This window comes from Mya arenaria, chromosome 7 (assembly GCF_026914265.1).
Source record: "Mya arenaria isolate MELC-2E11 chromosome 7, ASM2691426v1".
NCBI classification, from domain to species: Eukaryota; Metazoa; Mollusca; class Bivalvia; order Myida; family Myidae; genus Mya; species Mya arenaria.
The window spans coordinates 55,915,354-55,935,735 of NC_069128.1; the positions used below are offsets into that span (position 1 = coordinate 55,915,354).

Genomic DNA, 20,382 nt, shown 5'->3' on the forward strand with positions numbered 1-20,382 from the left:
GATCTGCCTTTGGACATATTAAACTATCAACCCTCTTGAAGACAGCTTGCACCGCCGTTATGAGTTCCAGAAATGCAGGCAATTTGCAGGAGTATTTAATTTCCCTGGGGTCGGGAGATTAGAAATGCAATACTTGTAGAACTCTGTAGAGAAATTATTACTGATAGCAACCTTCAGATAAGATTATGAAATATTGAATTTCAATGGTATTACGTGAACCCCAGTTGTTGTTTTTATGCGTCATCCGCTTTTGTACTGATTTAGGAAATAAATCCCAATGAAAACCACTTAACGATAATATAAACCTTATCATATTTATATTCAGAGAAATCACTTCTGATAACACACGGAATATAACATCAAATGAAATACAAAACCATCATAGGCGTCACATGAATTTCGGTTGAATCGTTGTTTAGAACTAAATTTAATTTAAGGGAAAATATCGATGATTATCAATTTACATATGACGCGACGCATGCGATGATTGAATATAATACTGTATATTGGCGAATGAATACTTTATACTGGCGATAACTCGAGGACGCTTTAAAAATCGATTTAACCGATAAACTATGCCCCGCACTACCGATCAGGCGCGTAGCTGCTTATACGCGAGTACGTGGCTGAATCAACATAATTCTGTCCAAAAAAATTCAGCCATCTCCCGAGTTAAGGGTTCGTTTGTTAATATATGATCCTTAAACTGTCCATTTTCAAGTATTATGAATATTATAGTATTGTGTTGTTTTGATATAACACCTCGGCTATTTTATATCAAAAACAACCTCGGATGTATGCCGGTACATCAGTAGAAGAAGTTCGTAAAATTTAAATAATGGTAACAATTTAATTGTCTTTCAACGTGTATTCTGAATTACAAAGTTTAAAATGATAAGCAGTAAAGTGTGTAATTGCATGGATAATAAAGATTCCCAAGAGTAAAGTCATTAAGTTTAACTGCTTAATTAAACTACGCGATCTTCTTGCAGCGTAGTTAAATGTAAACATTTCTGACATTGTAAACTGTCCATGTATATCCGAGAATGTTTTTGATGGAAAATGATCAAGGTGTTCCGAATGCCTGTATAATTGTCAGTTTGTCTGTATGTCAAGTTTTTTTTCTGTCCGTCTATTCACACATGTATACTTGTCTGTTTCACGGGTCGCTATGCGGATCGTCCACCAGTCTATGTTTTTGTCTGTCTATCCCTGTGTTCGTCGCTCCTTACGTGAAATGTGCATAAAATGTGTTTTACCTATTAAATTGATAACAATGTAATAAACATGTTCTATATAATACAAATATGTCAAACGGCGCATATGTTTCAAACTTCGAAGATTATTATCTATAGAACAGCAGTAGTCCAGTACATGTGTATGTGTCCGCCTCTCACCCAAGAGGTAGTGGTTTCGATCCCTACCAGGAATACTTTCTTATGGCCTTTAAAATGGACTCAAGTACTGGTTCCACCCAGGAAACTGACATGATTACAATCAGCTTTCGTCATAATCGATCTAATAGAAAATTGTATAATACTACTTTTGGCATTATGGATGGTACATATCTAGTTATCGCACAGTGCTATAATGCAAGTGAGGCTAAAGGGGCCAGCCGTGAAACTCGGGTAACGGACTGGAGAGGGGCGCTATAAGCTATATCGGCTTTCATCGTACTCGAGCCCCATGCAATTAGTACAAACTAGTACTATAGTACTAAAACAAACTTAACACAATTAACGTTAAGCATTGTTAGTTGTGCAGTTGTCCGGTTAGCGCAGTGGTTAGCGCTCTCGCTTCTCAACTCGGCGACCCGGATTTGAATCCCGGCCTGGGCGCATGTGAGTTTGGTTGGTGGTCACCAAGCCGGAGAAGTGAGTTTTCTCCGGGCTTTCTCACAACACACGACCACGCTATCGCGTAACACCGTGTCCACGAGAGTGACTTGGTATACGTTTATATAACTTTCTTTACAAAAAATAATTTAGATTTAAACTAACGCTAAGCATAGAATTTAAATCCAAATCTTAATTATAAAGACATTGAGCCCATAAAAACTGTTGAAGCGCTAGAAGCCTCTAGTCCGTTCCTCTGTACACCCTTCCATGTGGTAAAGCCATCCTTGCTGTAATGGTATGCTAAGGGCAATTAATTCATATTTCAGCAGCCTGGTCTGTGAAAGTCATCACAATGTTACGTTTATATTGCAAATTGCCGATAGATCCCCCGAAGGAGCAAAAACCGCCTCTAGATCAAACGCATGTTTGGAATAGAAAACAAACTTTCGATAGAAAATTCACTTTGTCGAGCGGTTTGGAAAAGTAATCAAAGTTAGTGAACATTGTCATGTGTTTTGCCAGTTATCTCCCTTTGATAGGAAAAATGTGAAGTGCAGACGGTGTATGATCATGTGATGATAGAATAACTTGTCGCCAGAAGAATGGAATTTTCACCTTTTTGTGAATGGGTCCCAGTCCCTTAGTAGTTTCAAGTGATACTCGTATTTAAAATCAATACATACACATGTATAACAAACAAAAATTTGAGTGATAAACCTTTAACTTCTTACTACATGTATATAATGCATTTATGGAAAATATTAATTACTGATAACAAGATTGTACAGTGTATTTAAAAGCAGAAAACGCATAATTATTAAACGACTGGTATGTCCTAAAATATTTACAGTAATCAACTATCGTCTCGTATGGTAGAAATACTGTGTTTTCTACACCTTTCTTTTTAAATTAAACACGCTATCCTTCAAAAGAACCATTGTTTTCGATATGTATTCAATCTTTTCGGTAAATTAAAACAATTGTTTGATTTTGTAGTACATCTTATTTGGGAGTGAGGGTTCATCTTAAAACAACAACAAACAAACAAGATTAAACCTTGAATCTTTAAAAATAGCGACAAAATACCTCAGTGTAACCAAGCAAAGCGTAAAGCTATATAAAAGGTATTATAACAAATGTTGACAAATGTAATGACATTGTAGTGCGGGGTTATGGAATCATTTAGACTTATTAATAATGCGTTCGCATCGCGCTTATAGAAAGGTGTGCCACCATCAACCTTTCGGAACATTTCAGCCGTATACAAATATTAAGTTCCATCTTCATTTACGGATGTTTCTCTTTTTTACAGGCGTCAACGCGGGTCGGCCACGCACAGACGTCACAAAACGAAACTACACGACACCAGCCGTTGACGTCAACAACGAAGATGACGGTAGCGACATTTTTCCGGTTTACTGCGCTGCGCTCGTGCTCGTGATCGTCGGCCTCGTTGGTTACGTCATTTACAAGAAATATCAGCGCATGCGTAGTAAGCGACGTCAGAAGGCGCCGTGTTCGCACGAGGATGTGGAGTATTCGAAAGCTTCCGGGGGAGATAGCGGCGTGTTTGTGGACAATGATTCGCCGAAATATTATACATGTAATTGGGATTTTATGAGAATCTATCATGCATCGAACTTAATGTAATCAAAATAACTAAAGGGACATTATAAGTTACGGGGTTAGTAGGTAGCTCTCAGCAGATATGGTTTCCTGCGCCCCGTATATTCCAAATCGGGTCACCTACTAACACCGTAACGTATATATCACGTCCATAACCTGTTTACATAATTAGGTTAATATATATGTAATGTCCATTTATTAATCGGAATCTGAAAAAAGACGCTATTTTGGTATGATATAAAAATTAGTCACCCAACATGGAAAATATGGGGTCAACGTGTGGTCAGTCCTTAACCAACGGCGTTGCGTCATTGATGTTAGATATATATTTTCAACCAAGTTCTTAAGTCTCCATAAACCTTTGACTCACCACGTATTAAATATAGCGGGCCGCTGCAGGTTATTAATCGTCCATTTTTGATGGTAATGTTTACCGTTTTGTTTTGAAAACAGTCAAAAATTTCAAAGAATGGAGGTCGTTTTAGAACAGCGTTAAAATGTGTATCAAACGATTAAAGGGACACAATTTAGGTTGATGCCAAAAATGTTGTTGTTGTTTTCAACTGTATTGCATTATTATGTTTACCTCATTCCACTTAATCAAAACAAAACCAAAGATGATTTGTGCAGAGATACAGAAATATAGTCTTCATAAAAGTTTTTTTTCCAATTGATAGCTACGTGGCCACAAATTAAAAACGCTTAAATATTGCTAATATTTAGTAATCTGTACACAAATCATATCGTTTCTTTGTTTTGATCATTAAAGTCAAATGCTATAATCATAATAATGCATTAAAATCAAGGGGGGTGGGGGAAATGGCATCAACTTATGCTGTGCCCCTTTTAATGGAAGAGTGTAATAACTAATCTAATTATCTTCCCTGTGTGCATTTCAGACTGTTTAGCCAGTGGGGTACGGGACCTACCCGTCGGGAAGCGGAAAGAGCTTGAGAAAACCCTGGCCACGCCCCACTCCGACAGTTGGAAACTGCTTGCCAAGGAAATAGGTACATAAATAGCATACTATTAAAACATGCCTCAATTTCTATTAGAATCTGAACCAAGTATATTATTTCATTTATTTCCATATACTTTTACTAAATTTAAATAAAACAAAAACCAGTTTTCCGTGACTGTCTTTAAAATAGTATATTGCACAATTTATACAAAATATTCAAGTAACGTGCACAGCATTATCGTGTCAAAAGACACTTATGATTTTTTCAACAAACAAAGGTACCCGTAAGTCCCTCACATGATCAAGTTAAGCACAATATTTTTGTTTTGGTGTACATTGTGTGATTTTAAGCCTTTTAAAGAGCTTTAGCCTTTCAAAGAAAGTTATATATATATTTAGAGAATATACATTATCAGTAAAAAAATGGCAGATAGGAAATCATTAAATACTAGCCTTAACCATTTAGAATGTCAACAACCGCGGGTGTTCTGAGGTCCGCCCAAATACACACTCCCTTTTTCTGATTTTGCGTTGACAATGAGGTGGTCAGTTATATGACATGTTAAAGTAAAATCTACGCTCACTCCGCCCGTTCTTAATCATTTAGATTTTACTTCACTTTTCACTTTTCCAACGTTTTTGTATTTTACAATGAATTATTTTTACATTAGGTTACAGCAGCAAGCGACTGACCCAGCTTGAGTCCAGGGGCGGGGCTGAGGGGAACAGCAGTTTCAAGCACATGCTTCACGACTGGGAACGCCGGGACGCAGCTACTGTGACCCGGCTTATACAGGCCTTACGTAATATCGGCCGGGAGGATGCGGCGAGGATTATTTACGTTGATAGTACAGAGGGGCGGACTCAGATGCTTTCAAAACATAATAGTGCTTCTCAAAATATGGTCTAGTCCTAAAGTTGTTCATGTTTGTGATAATATTGTAAAGTGGAGCGTTGAACATGACAAATAATTTGCTCCTTGAAGTAAGGGCGCGATGATGCGACACCGTGCTACAAATACAGGGACTCTCGAAGCACAAAGCATCGGACTCGCATATCCCCACCGACAGCCAATTGTTTGGATAAGACTAGTGTTTGCTTTGGTTTGGTCAAAGGTAGCCAACATGTTTATGATTGGTCAATATTTATCCAATAATTTATATTAACCAATCAGATCAATTACGTTAGCAAACTAGACTAACGACAACGTGTGTATAACCTATCAATGTTTTATACAATTGACTGCTGATACTCAATATGATCTAGTGCTTATGTTGTTGCCTGTGCCTTCATTTGCCAGCCCCAACACCGCCACAATGATGTACTGCAGGACTGCACCACGGCAGTGAAATATGTTCAAAACAGTGATACTATAACATTAAAGTGCTATGTTTGTTATTTTGTGATATAAATAGGATATGTACTGCAATTACAACTTGGCGTTCAATCCGCCACGTAGTTCGTTAAACTTTTTTCAAATTGATTGGGAGGACGAGCAAAAATATATATTATATAGTAGTTAAAATATATTATCCTTGGCGTAAAACCTCCGAGTTTTTAACCCAATCGGACCTAATAAGAAGGCTCAAACAAGCTTGTTCTCAGATATTCTAAAATTTCTAAAATGCTAACTTTTATAACATGGTTATACAGTTATAAGTTTGCGTTTTGATCCGGGCTATTTTATTTTTGCAATTCCAGAATCAAAACGCTTTACTTATAATGCATAACTGGTTAAAGTCTCTTAAAAGACACGTACTGGTATGGTTGAAGCACTGTTTATTTTTATGACGTCATGTTTTCATCGCCCAATGATACTTGCCATGACATGACGTCATCATTTAGATATGCATATAATATGCACTGTTTGCAGAATTATGATGTGTATATGATGAATATATTTATGGATTTGAAACAATTTCATTGTCTCCTTAAAGATAATCATGTATACTTTGACACAACTGTGTCATGAATATTCATTTTATATACATGCATGTTCACGTGCGTTTGTGTTCATGAGAATGTGTTATAAGGTTACTGTTTTTAATTGTAACAAAGTAAAGAAATGTGTGTAAATGTATTTTTCATGCTAATTTAGCCTGAAGTAAACATAAAACTCCGTTTCAAGCCACCCATATATAACTCCTAGGCATACCCCACCACTCGTTTAAGTCATTTGGACTTTAACAAACCATGTCTCGTCTGCTCTGTTGTATAACATAATAATTATGTGTCATTGAATTCACTATGTTGTCTTTGTACATACTTTTTGTATTATAAATATACGAAGTATATTGTTAAATGGCATTTTGCTCATTAAAAAATCTAACTATTTGTTTTATCTTTGAAATTGAATTTTGACTTTTGATGTGAAATATATTATCCGGTGTTGAGCGGCAATATCAACAACAGAAGAAATGATCATCAACGGTAGCAACAACAAAAGAAATGATCATCAACGGTAACAAAAACAGAAGAAATGATCACCAACGGTAGAAACAACAGAAGAAATGATCATCAACGGTAGAAACAACAGAAGAAATGATCACCAACGGTAGAAACAACAGAAGAAATGATCATCAACGGTAGAAACAACAGAAGAAATGATCACCAACGGTAGAAACAACTGAAGAAATTATCATCAACGGTAGAAACAACAGAATAAATGATCATCAACGGTAGAAATAACAGAAGAAATTATCATCAACGGTAGAAACAACAGAAGAAATTGTCATCAACGGTAGAAACAACAGAAGAAATTATCATCAACGGTAGAAACAACAGAACAAATTATCATCAACGGTAGAAACAACAGAAGAAATTATCATCAACGGTAGAAACAACAGAACAAATGATCATCAACGGTAGAAACAACAGAAGAAATTATCATCAATGGAAGAAACACTAGAAGAAATGATCATCAACGGTAGCAACAACAGAAGAAATGATCATCAACGGTAGCAACAATAGAAGAAATGATCATCAACGGTAGAAACAACAGAAGAAATGATCACCAACGGTAGAAACAACAGAAGAAATGATCATCAACGGTAGCAACAATAGAAGAAATGATCATCAACGGTAGAAACAATAGAAGAAATGATCATCAACGGTAGAAACAACAGAAGAAATGATCACCAACGGTAGCAACAATAGAAGAAATGATCAACAACGGTAGAAACAACAGAAGAAATGATCACCAACGGTAGAAACAACAGAAGAAATGATCATCAACGGTAGAAACAACAGAAGAAATGATCACCAACGGTAGAAACAACAGAGGAAATGATCATCAACGGTAGAAACAACAGAACAAATGATCACCAACGGTAAAAACAACAGAAGAAATGATCACCAACGGTAGAAACAACAGAACAAATGATCACCAACGGTAGAAACAACAGAATATATGATCACCAACAGTAAAAACAACAGAAGAAATGATCATCAGCGGTAGCAACAACGGAAGATATGATCACCAACGGTAGCAACAACAGAAGTAATGATCATCAGCGGTAGAAACAATAGAAGAAATGATCACCAACGGTAGAAACAACAGAAGTAATGATCATCAACGGTAGCAACAACAGAAGAAATGATCATCAGCGGTAGCAACAATAGAAGAAATGATCATCAACGGTAGCAACAATAGAAAAAATGATCATCAATGGTAGAAACAACAGAGGAAATGATCATCAACGGTAGAAACAACAGAAGAAATGATCACCAATGGTAGAAACAACAGAAGAAATGATCATCAACGGTAGAAACAACAGAACTAATGATCATCAACGGTAGAAACAACAGAAGAAATGATCATCAGCGGTAGCAACAATAGAAGAAATGATCATCAATGGTAGAAACAACAGAAGAAATTATCACCAACGGTAGAAACAACAGAAGTAATGATCATCAACGGTAGAAACAACAGAAGAAATGATCATCAGCGGTAGCAACAAGAGAAGAAATGATCATCAACTGTAGCAACAACAGAAGTAATGATAATCAGCGGTAGCAACAAGAGAAGAAATGATCATCAACGGTAGCAACAACAGAAGTAATGATAATCAGCGGTAGCAACAACAGAAGAAATGATCATCAACAGTAACAACAACAGAATAAATGATCATCAACGGTAGCGACAACAGAAGAAATGATCCGTTGCAATATCAACAATAGTTATGATCATTTACGAAAGCAACAACAGCAGTTATGACCATATAAAACAGCAACCAGCGTCTATTTGCCACTTGCCATTCAGAACAAGTTTGTGCCAAGAGGCAGAAATCTTTGGCGTGTATTCGCCTGGCCGTATAAAAAAAGCTCGAAAATTCAATAACTGTAATTTGAATTCGTAGTCTGGGTTCCAAGGCAAATTTATGTGTAAAAATACTGCACCATTCTGCTCTGGAAAATAGTTTTATTTTTAAATGAACGTCTGAAGATTATGCGAATTTACGACACGAGGTGAAAGCAAATAACCAAGATGGCTTTATGATGGCCGCCATTAAATGCCGATTCAGTAACAATATTATGTTCGAAATATGGCTATATTCTTTTACAAGCTAAGAGTGAATATTCAAATGAATTCAAATTGGGATATAGCACAAAGCCACTTCAATGTCAAGTTCAAGGTCATTTCAAGGTTTTGGAAACTTCTTCCATAATTCAGATTAACTTTCCTCTTTTATTATTTATTCATGTTATCGTGCTGTGTCAATATCTGTTCTCGGCCCTCCCAAAAGTGAAGGTAATATATTCATATGCATTTAAGCCGAAAAGAATGATTTTGTTGTTTGGGAACGAGTGTCGACAGAATCGATCGCAAGAAAGTAATAGGAACAAAATAATACTTTATGATCAACCGGATTCATTCATTAAAACACGACTATTTTATCAGTTTATAACAAGCGCATCGCGTACTTAATATATGACTTTAATTGTATCTTTCATCAAATACAACAAGGTAATCCATAGTCGCCCTAGCCGCGTACAGAGGCAGTTACTTCCCTGCGCCGCCGTGACAGGGGTAGAGATGCTTCAACAACTGAAAATACATATATACACTATTCTGATGCATGGTAACCCTATATGGAATAACAGTTATACAGACATGTTCACTCTAAGTCTTTATACGTTTTCACACTGAATTGACATTTGCTAAAACACTTAAGATTACTGTAAGTAATAGTTTAAGTACCAACAACCCGAGTCAATGATATTAAAAACAAGCGCTTTCAATCACGAGGGTCGCCGGTGTCGTGTATGTTTGTCAACACGTTGTCAATGACAGCGTTCAATAAATAGAGTACTACATATGTGAATAGTGTTGTAATTTATCTGCACGGTAGTTATAGAACGGTTCGCCCATTATACCATTGTCGGATACCCCCGATCCGCCCCAAAATGAATATTTTGATACACTACATCATAGGATACAATAAGATTCGTTAGTTATATACGTACGTTCGTGTAGTATTGCTCGTATTCGTGTTTATCCACAAGACCATCTCCTGGAAACATTATATACACGTTAGTTGATGTTAAATTATAATCATTCAAAGCTGTTGTGTAACATGTACAAAAACATGCGATATATTAAAACATTAACAAATCAAAATATTGCATTTACTACCTATAAAAACAAATAATCGTAAAAATACTACACAACGAAGAGTGCAATAACCTTACAAGGTCAACAACTTTACCACACATAGCACCAACAAAACAATTCAATGTTTCTCAATTATCTTAAGCATAACTGTTGTGCACAAAAATTTATCATTTCAATTAGCATTATTACATTTTATGCTTGATTTTACAAGACCCCCATAAAACAGTTTCTCGAGATTATCTTTACAATAATGTTCTTCAATAGCATCAAAACTCCCTAAAAGGAGAAACTTAGAAAAAAACAACAACTAAAACAAACATATCTATGGAACGCCGGCACTGTCTTTCGTAGTCCAAAAACATTATTATTGTGTTTGTTTCTTATTACATTATGTACCAAGTGCTTACATGGTGTACAAACATAGATATGTTATGTCAGTTTATCTTTATTTGTTGTGGTTTTGTACATATAAAGTGCCGGAAGTGCATAATATTAATAATAAACTACACAATATAATAGTATGGACATAATATAATAAAGTATGCACATAATATAATAAAATGTCTACATGATATAAAGATGTATCCGCGTAATATAATAAAAACTGTCATAATATAAGTACAAAACCACAACATATAAAGATAAACTGACATAACTTATCTATGTTTGTACAACATGTAAAGCACTTGGTACATAATGTAATAAGAAACAAACACAATAATAATGTTTTTGGACTACGAAAGACAGTGCCGGCGTTCCATAGATATCGGTCTCAACCTCACACTAATACCAACATGTATCAATAATTACAAAATTTAAAGAGAACAAGTTATATTTTCGTGTGAGCACGAAATGAACTTATCGTATATTTGTGATTTGTGTGCTGAAATGCTTTACGAAATTAAACATATGCGGACTGTGAAATATATGAGCGATAAAGTTTCTATAAAGATCTGTGTATATTTTATTCGTAAAGTGTATTTATCTCAGTGCAATAGTTTATCATTTTGCTACATGTTTGTGTGAATTGAACTTTACACAAAGTTGAGGAAATAAAAGTAATCGTCGACATCGGTTATTATCTTAAATCTGCCCAAACTGCACAAACGTTAAAGGGGCTGTACTCCGTATGATAAAATAGCGAAAAAAAAGAGAACATTGTCGAAAACTGACATAAACTTGGCATCGATGTGCACAATGCATCGAAACTTACTAACTGAAGTACCACATAGATTACAATTTATTTAAGTTTAGCAGTTATTTCGGGTTTTTCCATTTTTTTTTTTTACTGGGTATGTCTACCAGGTAGAATTCATTCCTTGTGCGTGATTGGATAGTCGGTGTTATCACATGATATTACCAAGGTAGGTGTATAGCTTAACTATGTCACCCAATTAGAATAAGCCGTCGTAACTCAGTAGATACGACGCTAGACACGGGTTCAAACCCGGTTTCCGACACAATTTTATTTTACATTTTGGTACTTATTTGTTATTATGATATCAAAGCGTAACACATTCTTTTAGATAATTGTCCTGAGATTCGTAACTGAAAAAAACGTTTTTGGTGCCAAACTGGTGTACAGCCCCTTGAATACATGGATTCGATGTGTTGCCATTTGTGACGTTTATACATCGATTCGATGTGTTGCCATTTGTGACGTTTATACATCGATTCGATGTGCTGCCATTTGTGACGTTTAAACATCGATTCGATGTGCTGCCATTTGTGACGTTTATACATCGATTCGATGAGTTGCCATTTGTGACGTTTATACATCGATTCGATGTGTTGCCATTTGTGACGTTAATACATCGATTCGATGTGTTGCCATTTGTGACGTTTATACATCGATTCGATGTGTTGCCATTTGTGACGTTTTTATCCTGTCACCTGCATACAAATCGGTCCAATAACAAGGTGCCGTGTAAACTTTAGTTTATTAGGATAGTAGACCACGTGATGTTTATCTACAGTCAGGTGGTCATGTGACCGCGAAAACGAACTTCTTTTATATATTCTGCAATGTCAGAAGAAAAGCAGAACTGCCGTTTCAGTATCTTATCAATGGACCACTAACAGCCGACCTCAGCAATCACTCGCCCATAAAGTCCCATCATTATGCAAAATAATGACACTGGCAAAACAATCGACCTGAAATCTTCATGAGATGTGAAAATCTTACCCCACCCGCAAATGCTGGAAACTGTGAAACAGCATTCAACGATACTCGTCGATAGTTTATTCCATTTCTGTGGTGAATGACAAAATCTCACTTACAACAGAAATGAATGATCTCTTTGCCGGTGCAGTTATGATCATTCAACACTATCAACATCATTTAAATCCATTTAATATGTTGCGATTGTTTGTAAACACTCGTGATCTTGAATTTTGACCTGTGTACTGTACTCTGATTTGCGGAATAATTGTTACATCATCAGATAATGTTCAGAGACTGATCCATGCTTATGCACGTTTAAAAGTATTTTTATGTTTTGAATTGATATTGACGTATTAAAATGCAATGATTTTGAATATAAACGTACTAAAAAAGTTGAACAGTTTTACGAACTATTTTGGGGGCGATTTAAACATGGATACCGAGTGTGATGACGTCAACAGGGAAAAACAGTTGTCCCCCTTACTTTTAAAGATTCTTATTAATTTTAAGGTTTTATAGTGTTTAATTAAACAAAGTAACAGGATAAATAGAATACTAGGTTAGTGCCGTGGATGGAGAAAGTTTATCTGGTTCGGCTGCGGATTTTATCGGGTTCGCCTTCGGCTCACCCGATAAATTCCTCCGCCTTGCCAGATAAACTTCCTCCATCCACGGCACTAACCTAGTATGCTCTATATACATCGATTCGATGTGTTGCCATTTGTGACGTTTATACATCGATTCGATGAGTTGCCATTTGTGACGTTTATACATCGATTCGATGTGTTGCCATTTGTGACGTTTATACATCGATTCGATTCCATGTGTTGCCATTTGTGACGTTTATACATCGATTCGATGTGTTGCCATTTGTGACGTTTATACATCGATTCGATTCCATGTGTTGCCATTTGTGACGTTTGTACATCGATTCGATGTGTTGCCATTTGTGAGGTTAATACATCGATTCGATGTGTTGCCATTTGTGACGTTCATATATCGATGCGATGTGTTACCATTTGTGACGTTAATACAGATTTAAGATAGTTTCGACTAAACTCTTTCATTGAAACGGTCCCTGGTTTGTAAGGGAACCTCAGGGGGGTCCAACTCTATTTCATATCAGTCATTCAAGGGACACTCGGTAAGTATAACCAATGCGGAATTTCGCCGCAGACGACGACACCAAGACTTTAACATGAACATAAACCTTGCGACCTCGCCAATCTTAATGCACACCAACATAAGCATACCGTCCTTGACAATCTTAATGCACATCAAAATAAGCCTACCGTCCTTGTTAATCTTAAGGCATATCAACATAAGCCTACTGTCTTTGTCAACTAAATGCACATCAACATACGCCTACCGTCCTTACTAATCTTTATGCACATCAACATAAGCCTACCGTCCTTGTCAATCTTAATGCACATCAGCATAAGCCTACCGTCCTTGCCAATCTGAATGCATATCAATATAAGACTACTGTCTGTGTCAACTAAATGCACATCAACATACGCCTACCGTCCTTACTAATCTTTATGCACATCAACATAACCCTACCGTCCTTGTCAATCTTAATGCACATCAACATAAGCCTACCGTCCTTGTCAATCTTAATGCATATCAACATAAGCCTACCGACCTTGTCAATCTTAATAAACATCAACATAAGCCTACCGTCCTTGTCAATCTTAATGCACATCAACTTAACCCTACCATCCTTGTCAATCTTAAGGCACATCAGCATCAGCCTACTGTCCTTGCCAATCGGAATGCATATCAATATAAGCCTACTGTCCTTGTCAATCTTAAGGCACATCAGCATAAGCATACTGTCCTTACCAATCTTAATGCACATCAACATAAGCCTATCGTCCTTGTCAATCTTAATGCACATCAACATAAGCCTACTGTCCTTGCCAATCTTAATGCACATCAACATAAGCCTACCGTCCTTGTCAATCTTAATGCACATCAACATAAGCCTACCGTCCTTGCCAATCTTAATGCACATCAACATAAGCCTACCGTCCTTGTCAATCTTAATGCACATCAGCATAAGCCTACCGTCCTTGCCAATCTTAATGCACATCAACATAAGCCTTCCGTCCTTGCCAATCTTAAGGCACGTCAATATAAGCCTACCGGCCTTGCCAATCGTAATGCACATCAACATAAGCCTACCGTCCATGCTAATCTTAATGCACATCAACATACGACTGCAGTACTTGTCAATCTTATTAAACATCAACATAAGCCTACCTGAATGCACATCAATAAAAGCCTTCTGTCCATGTCAATCTTAAGGCACATCAGCATAAGCCTACTGTCCTTGCCAATCTGAATGCACATCAATAAAAGCCTTCTGTCCTTGTCAATCTTAAGGCACATCAGCATAAGCCTACTGTCCTTACCAATCTTAATGCACATCAACATAAGCCTACCGTCCTTGTCAATCTAATGCATATCAACATACGCCTACCGTCCTTGCCAATCTAATGCATATCAGCATAAGCCTACCGTCCTTGTCAATCTTAATGCACATCAACATAAGCCTACTGTCCTAAACAATCTTAATAAACATCAACATAATTCTACCGTCCTTGCCAATCTAAATGCACATCAACATACGCCTGCAGTCCATGCCAGTCTTAATGCATATCAACATACGACTACCGTCCTTGCCAATCATAATGCACATTAACATGAGCCTACCGTCTTGATGTACATCAACACGAGCATACTGTCCTTGCCAATCTTAATGTACATCAACATACGCCTACCGTCCTTGCCAATCTTAATGATCATCAACATACGCCTGCAGTCCTTGCCAATCCTAATGCACATCAAAATACGCCTGCAGTCCTTGCCAATCTTAATGTACATCAACATACGCCTGCAGTCCTTGCCAATCTTAATGCACATCAATATAAGCCTACCGTCCTTGCCAATCCTAATGCACATCAATATAAGCCTACTGTCCTTGCCAATCCTAATGCACATCAACACAAGCCTACCGTCCTTACCAATCTTAAAGCACATCAACACAAGCCTACCGTCCTTGCCAATCTTAATGTACATCAACATAAGCCTACCGTCCTTTCCTATCTTAATGCACATCAACATAAGCCTACCGTCCTTGCCAATCTTTATGTATATCAACATAAGCCTACCGTCCTTTCCTATCTTAATGCACATCAACATAAGCCTACCGTCCTTGCCAATCTTAATGATCATCAACATAAGCCTACCGTCCTTGCCAATCTTTATGTACATCAACATAAGCCCACCGTCCTTTCCTATCTTAATGCACATCAACATAAGCCTACCGTCCTTGCCAATCTTAATGATCATCAACATACGCCTACCGTCCTTGTCAATCTTGCCAAATTGAGCGTTCATCTCGTCGACATCCAGGCAGTCGTCACCATCCGGGTTAAAGTGCTGGTACATTTTCTGGTTCACTTCTAAGTAGAGGGCCTGAGTCTCGGGATTGTGGTACTCCGCGAACGACACGCAGGAATCGTCTGAAAAAAGAAACAAATGTTCATTGAACCCGTCTGCATTACAATATAAGGCAAACTTCAATTTCTAATGATTCACTCATATTCTTAAAACACAATACAAGGCATGTGCTGCAGCCTCGTTGCTCTCGCTCCATTTTCTGTAGATCGCCAAAATGAACTCTAACATATACTTGAAGAACAGTTATTTGTTCGTCTTCGTACTTTGCATTATTCACTGGCATAAAAAATGTTTCTTTCAAGAAGGTCTGACACATTCTACATCAAGGTATAACATGTGTATTTAATAGCAGCATACCATACACAGAACTTAAAACGTCAAATTTTACAAAAAAATACGGACACATTGCTATGCATGAGTTTAAATTTTTAAGGGTAATTGTCCATATAATCAAACGTACAAGACCTTTAACTGGAACCGAATGAAAAAGCGTGTTTTCTTAGATACGCAAACGGGCTTTACCAATCAATAAATTAACCAATGACTACTAATAAGCAAATTAAGGATTTACTGTTTTTGTCGTCCAACTGGATGATCATATCATATTCCAGTGTGGTCACTTTATCGTCCTTTGGCTGTGTGTCCATCCTGGCGAACCCGCCGTCCACTAGCTGCGTCAGGTCATGGCCATGGGGTATCTCACACGTTGGCTGTGCACTGTGGGATGATCAATAAAAGGGGAAACTACCGGGACAAGACCAGCACCATAATTGTTAATCAAGATCTAGTTCAAAGGACTAGACTTCAGATGATACAGTTGCAAGAAAAAATGAAAATTGTCGAAATTTATATGAAAAACTACAGAAACAAGCTCAGTAGCCAAGCGTTTTATGGAAAATTGACATCCTTATGTACAACACATTGAATATTTCTACTAAGTAAATCCCAGTAAGTTTTAAAGTAGCGTCGGTATATTTATCTATATTTATTAACAGGTATAATCTAACAAGCTCAGGCAATACATACAGCAACATGATTGTTGCGTCTACTATTGTTTTAATAATGCAATATGATATAATATCGGCCTCCTACTAGTTCGCATTGACAATCCTGGGCTTTTTTTAATCAAAACAGTATTTGCCGAGTTTAAGACCATCTGGTGTCAAGTCCCTTTAAGATAGGACAAGGACCAGGGTAAAACAAACACTAAATGAGAAACACAATTAATGTCACAAGACAACAAACATAACACAGTTATGAAATTATCGTATTACATATCAAAGAAACACTTATTTGACAACCATATATACCATTTGTCTGAAAAGTTCCATATTAGTTGTTTATTAAATACCATATATCACAAGCGTTTACAAATATATAAATTTGGTGCAATTTATAAAGTTTATATCGAAGCACGTGGTATTGTTTTTATTTTTCATGTTTGTTTTTTCAGAATGCATTAGTTCTAGATGAAATCGATTATCGCAATAGCTGGCGATCGTTATGATCAGAATCAGTCATTAAAGCTGCACTCTCACAGATTAACCGTTTTTACAACTTTTTTTTATTTTTTGTCTTGGAAAGAGCAAATATTTGCGTAGATATCTGCAAACCAATGATATAAGATTTCTGACAAAAAAATCAAATCATAGATTTTCATATTTCCGTTCAAAAATTAATGTTTTATGGCTTAAACCGATTCTAACGACCGTTACTAACGGCTTAAGAAAAATGCATAAAACATCAATTTTTGAACTTAAATATAAAAATATGCGATATAATTTTTTGTCAGCAGTCTCATATAACTGGTGTCCATGGATTTTCGCAAAAATTGGCTTGTTCCAAGACAAAAAAAAGTTGTCAACACGTTCAATCTGTGAGAGTGCAGCTTCAAGACACAATAAAAATCAAACGAATCATTTAACTGGAAAACATCGGATTTCCACAAATGAACAAATTCATTTCATTCAGAAAAAAAACAACGTATTTTCAAATGGGATCTCGTTCAACGAAAAATCGAAATGTATCTTACCTATAGATGACATTTTATATAAACATTATTTATGGCATTGTTCAAACATCAGCTTAGTGGTGTCTTACCATGTCAGCAGTTAGCTCCTGCATAAATTATTGCCTCAGCCAATCACCTTTGAATATATATCTCACGTGACACTAACCAGCCATTACTAATAAAAAATGAGCGTGGGTGATAAATTATTATTTTATTATAAGTTTTCGCAAAAACCACCACAACCATTTCCACCACATAACGATTAATAATTCTAGAAACACTTGAGTTCTAACAACTGATTATTGTACACTCATTACTATAGCCGGGGGCTGATTGAATATGTCCAAACCAGGCCCCACTATCACGAAAATACGTAAGTCTAATCTAAATCTCAGTATCAACACATTTAATCACGTGGCATTAAAATTTATTGCAAATCACAAATGTTTTTTTAGAGCTTTATAAGCGCATTCTATCATAGACTATGCTGATAAAAGCCTTTGGTCGAAGTCCCAGGTAAATATATTATACAGCAAAAAATGTATTTGAGTACAATTTTGTATTCTTTATTAAATACTCAAGTGTTTTTATGCTCTATAATTATTTTTTTGAAATATTGACAAAATATTTTTATCAACACATTCTATTAGAAATTAAGTTTTCAAAAAAGTACATAACAAGCAGGATTTTGAAAAATATCATTCCTTTTATATGACGAAAAATCGAGACTGAGTTTGAGATTTGAATTTAGTCTTGTTCGCTGGTTTTAATGCATTTTCGCAAATATTGAAACGTTTCAGAACAATAAAATTAAATAAAAAAATGTCAAAACGTCCAATCTGTGAGAGTGCAGCTTTAAGGATTAATTATGAACTTGGGAACCACCGTATACTTAATATACAAATCCAACTTACGCAAAGGTGACGCCAAGGAGGCAGAGAAATAGTAGTAATTTCATCTGAAAACATGAGAGGTTCTGATGAAGTGATGAATGACTCAGTTTAGTATTAAGTCGGACTACAGGAAAGCGAACATGTTTATTTCGGCTGTATTTGTTAACCTACGAGACAAGGTATTGCAAGAAAAACATATTACATGACTTAGGCGATAAATATGATATCAATGATTTTACAGTTTTACTCAATTCATCAACAGCACAGCCGTAATTAATTTTCAATCGCGTAATAAACGCTAATGGAAATTGCGGTCTTCAAAGACGATATCTGAGCAAACATCAACATTGGCTGAAGGGTTCCAGCTTTTGGTATTTTTGTTTAACCCTCATTATGATTGCCACATCAAATCGTAATTAAAACAGTGCATTTTACAAACCATGAGTGAGTCACTTTAACAAATATAGGCGAAATAAACAAGCACTACTTTCATGCTTAACTTGGTGCTGTTACTCTTTGTTTTTATGACGTATGGTTCAGACATTATGTTAAACTTTGCACTGATATTCTTATTGTAGTATTCGTTTTCATGCAACACAAAATATGCTAAATGTGAGCTTAAATTAAAAGAATAATGCATTGTATTACTGTAATAATTACTGTAATAATACTGATCTTTGTGATTCACGGCAATGAAATATTGAAAACAAGTTCTTCAATGAATTTGGTCGAAAATAATTGAAAAAAAATAGTCAAGTTAAAGTGAAAAAAAAGAAAAGACAGTAGAAACGTTTACCTCAGTGGCTTTCCTAATCTAAAATGTCACGATACAACGGCGCATAGCTTATCTCTGTCTCAACTACCGGCCCTTGAACACGCGTGCAGACATGGGTCAGCCTAGGGCATAATCGTCACTTTGTTGACCCCATTTGACGTGGAATTACTGCACTGAATGTTGACCTTGTATCATACTGATGATTCGTATGTACGTCAGAGATAGGGGGCTCATTCGGTTTGATCCAGTACTGCCATATCTTAAACATGACACATAAACAGTTCGCATATTGCTTTTTTAGGCATTTCGGGATTTTCTGACATTGTTAAACTGCAATACATAGGAATTGACATTGGGAATATCTAGAATTGACATTGAGACACTTAGAATTGAAATTTGGAAAGCCTAGGAATTGACATAGGGAATACCTAAGAATTGACATAGGGAAAACCTAAGGATTGACTTTGGGAATACCTAGAATTGACATTGGGAATATCTAGAAATTGACATTGAGACACTTAGAATTGAAATTTGGAAAGCCTAGGAATTGACATAGGGAATACCTAAGAATTGACATAGGGAAAACCTAAGGATTGACTTTGGGAATACCTAGAATTGACATTGGGAATATCTAGAATTGACATTGGGAATACCTAGAATTGACATTGGGAATATCTAGAATTGACTTTGGGAATACCTAGAACTGACATTGGGAATATCTAGAATTGACATTGAGACACTTAGAATTGAAATTTGGAAAGCCTAGGAATTGACATAGGGAATACCTAAGAATTGACATAGGGAAAACCTAAGGATTGACTTTGGGAATACTTAGAATTGACATTGGGAATATCTAGAATTGACATTGAGACACTTAGAATTGAAATTTGGAAAGCCTAGGAATTGACATTGGGAATATCTAGAATTGACATTGGGAAAACCTAAGGATTGACTTTGGGAATACCTAGAATTGACATTGGGAATATCTAGAATTGACATTGGGAATACCTAAGAATTGACATAGGGAAAACC

General features: G+C 36.3%; 2 protein-coding genes across 2 annotated transcripts in view; one reads left to right on the forward strand and one right to left on the reverse strand.

The window, feature by feature from the left end:
• The window catches only part of LOC128241534 (tumor necrosis factor receptor superfamily member 16-like), a 33,476-nt gene extending 26,776 nt beyond the window's left edge, over nt 1-6,700 (forward strand). The window contains exons 4-6 of the mRNA XM_052958510.1: nt 3,151-3,441; nt 4,364-4,474; nt 5,097-6,700. Coding sequence (XP_052814470.1) covers nt 3,151-3,441; nt 4,364-4,474; nt 5,097-5,335 — 641 coding nt within the window. The 3' untranslated portion in view covers nt 5,336-6,700. The remainder of the gene's footprint in view (nt 1-3,150; nt 3,442-4,363; nt 4,475-5,096) is intronic.
• A 2,614-nt stretch (nt 6,701-9,314) lies between these two features.
• Nucleotides 9,315-19,444, reverse strand: LOC128241889 (uncharacterized). Its single transcript, XM_052959010.1, has 6 exons — nt 19,372-19,444; nt 18,597-18,640; nt 16,243-16,388; nt 15,575-15,733; nt 9,892-9,938; nt 9,315-9,472 (listed from the first exon to the last, which is right to left on the reverse strand). The coding sequence occupies exons 2-6, from the start codon at nt 18,638-18,640 to the stop codon at nt 9,428-9,430; spliced, it is 441 nt and encodes a 146-aa protein (XP_052814970.1). The 5' UTR covers nt 19,372-19,444; the 3' UTR covers nt 9,315-9,427.
• Nucleotides 19,445-20,382: the final 938 nt, after the last annotated feature.

Bases quoted from the DNA above. Each gene is read 5' to 3' on its own strand.
- LOC128241889 (XM_052959010.1), bottom strand. From the start codon at position 18,640: ATGAAATTACTACTATTTCTCTGCCTCCTTGGCGTCACCTTTGC. The intron at 16,389-18,596 runs GTAAGTTGGATT...ATCATCCCACAG, and splicing joins CTCCTTGGCGTCACCTTTGC to TGCACAGCCAACGTGTGAGA. The intron at 15,734-16,242 runs GTAAATCCTTAA...TTCTTTTTTCAG, and splicing joins CCAGTTGGACGACAAAAACA to ACGATTCCTGCGTGTCGTTC.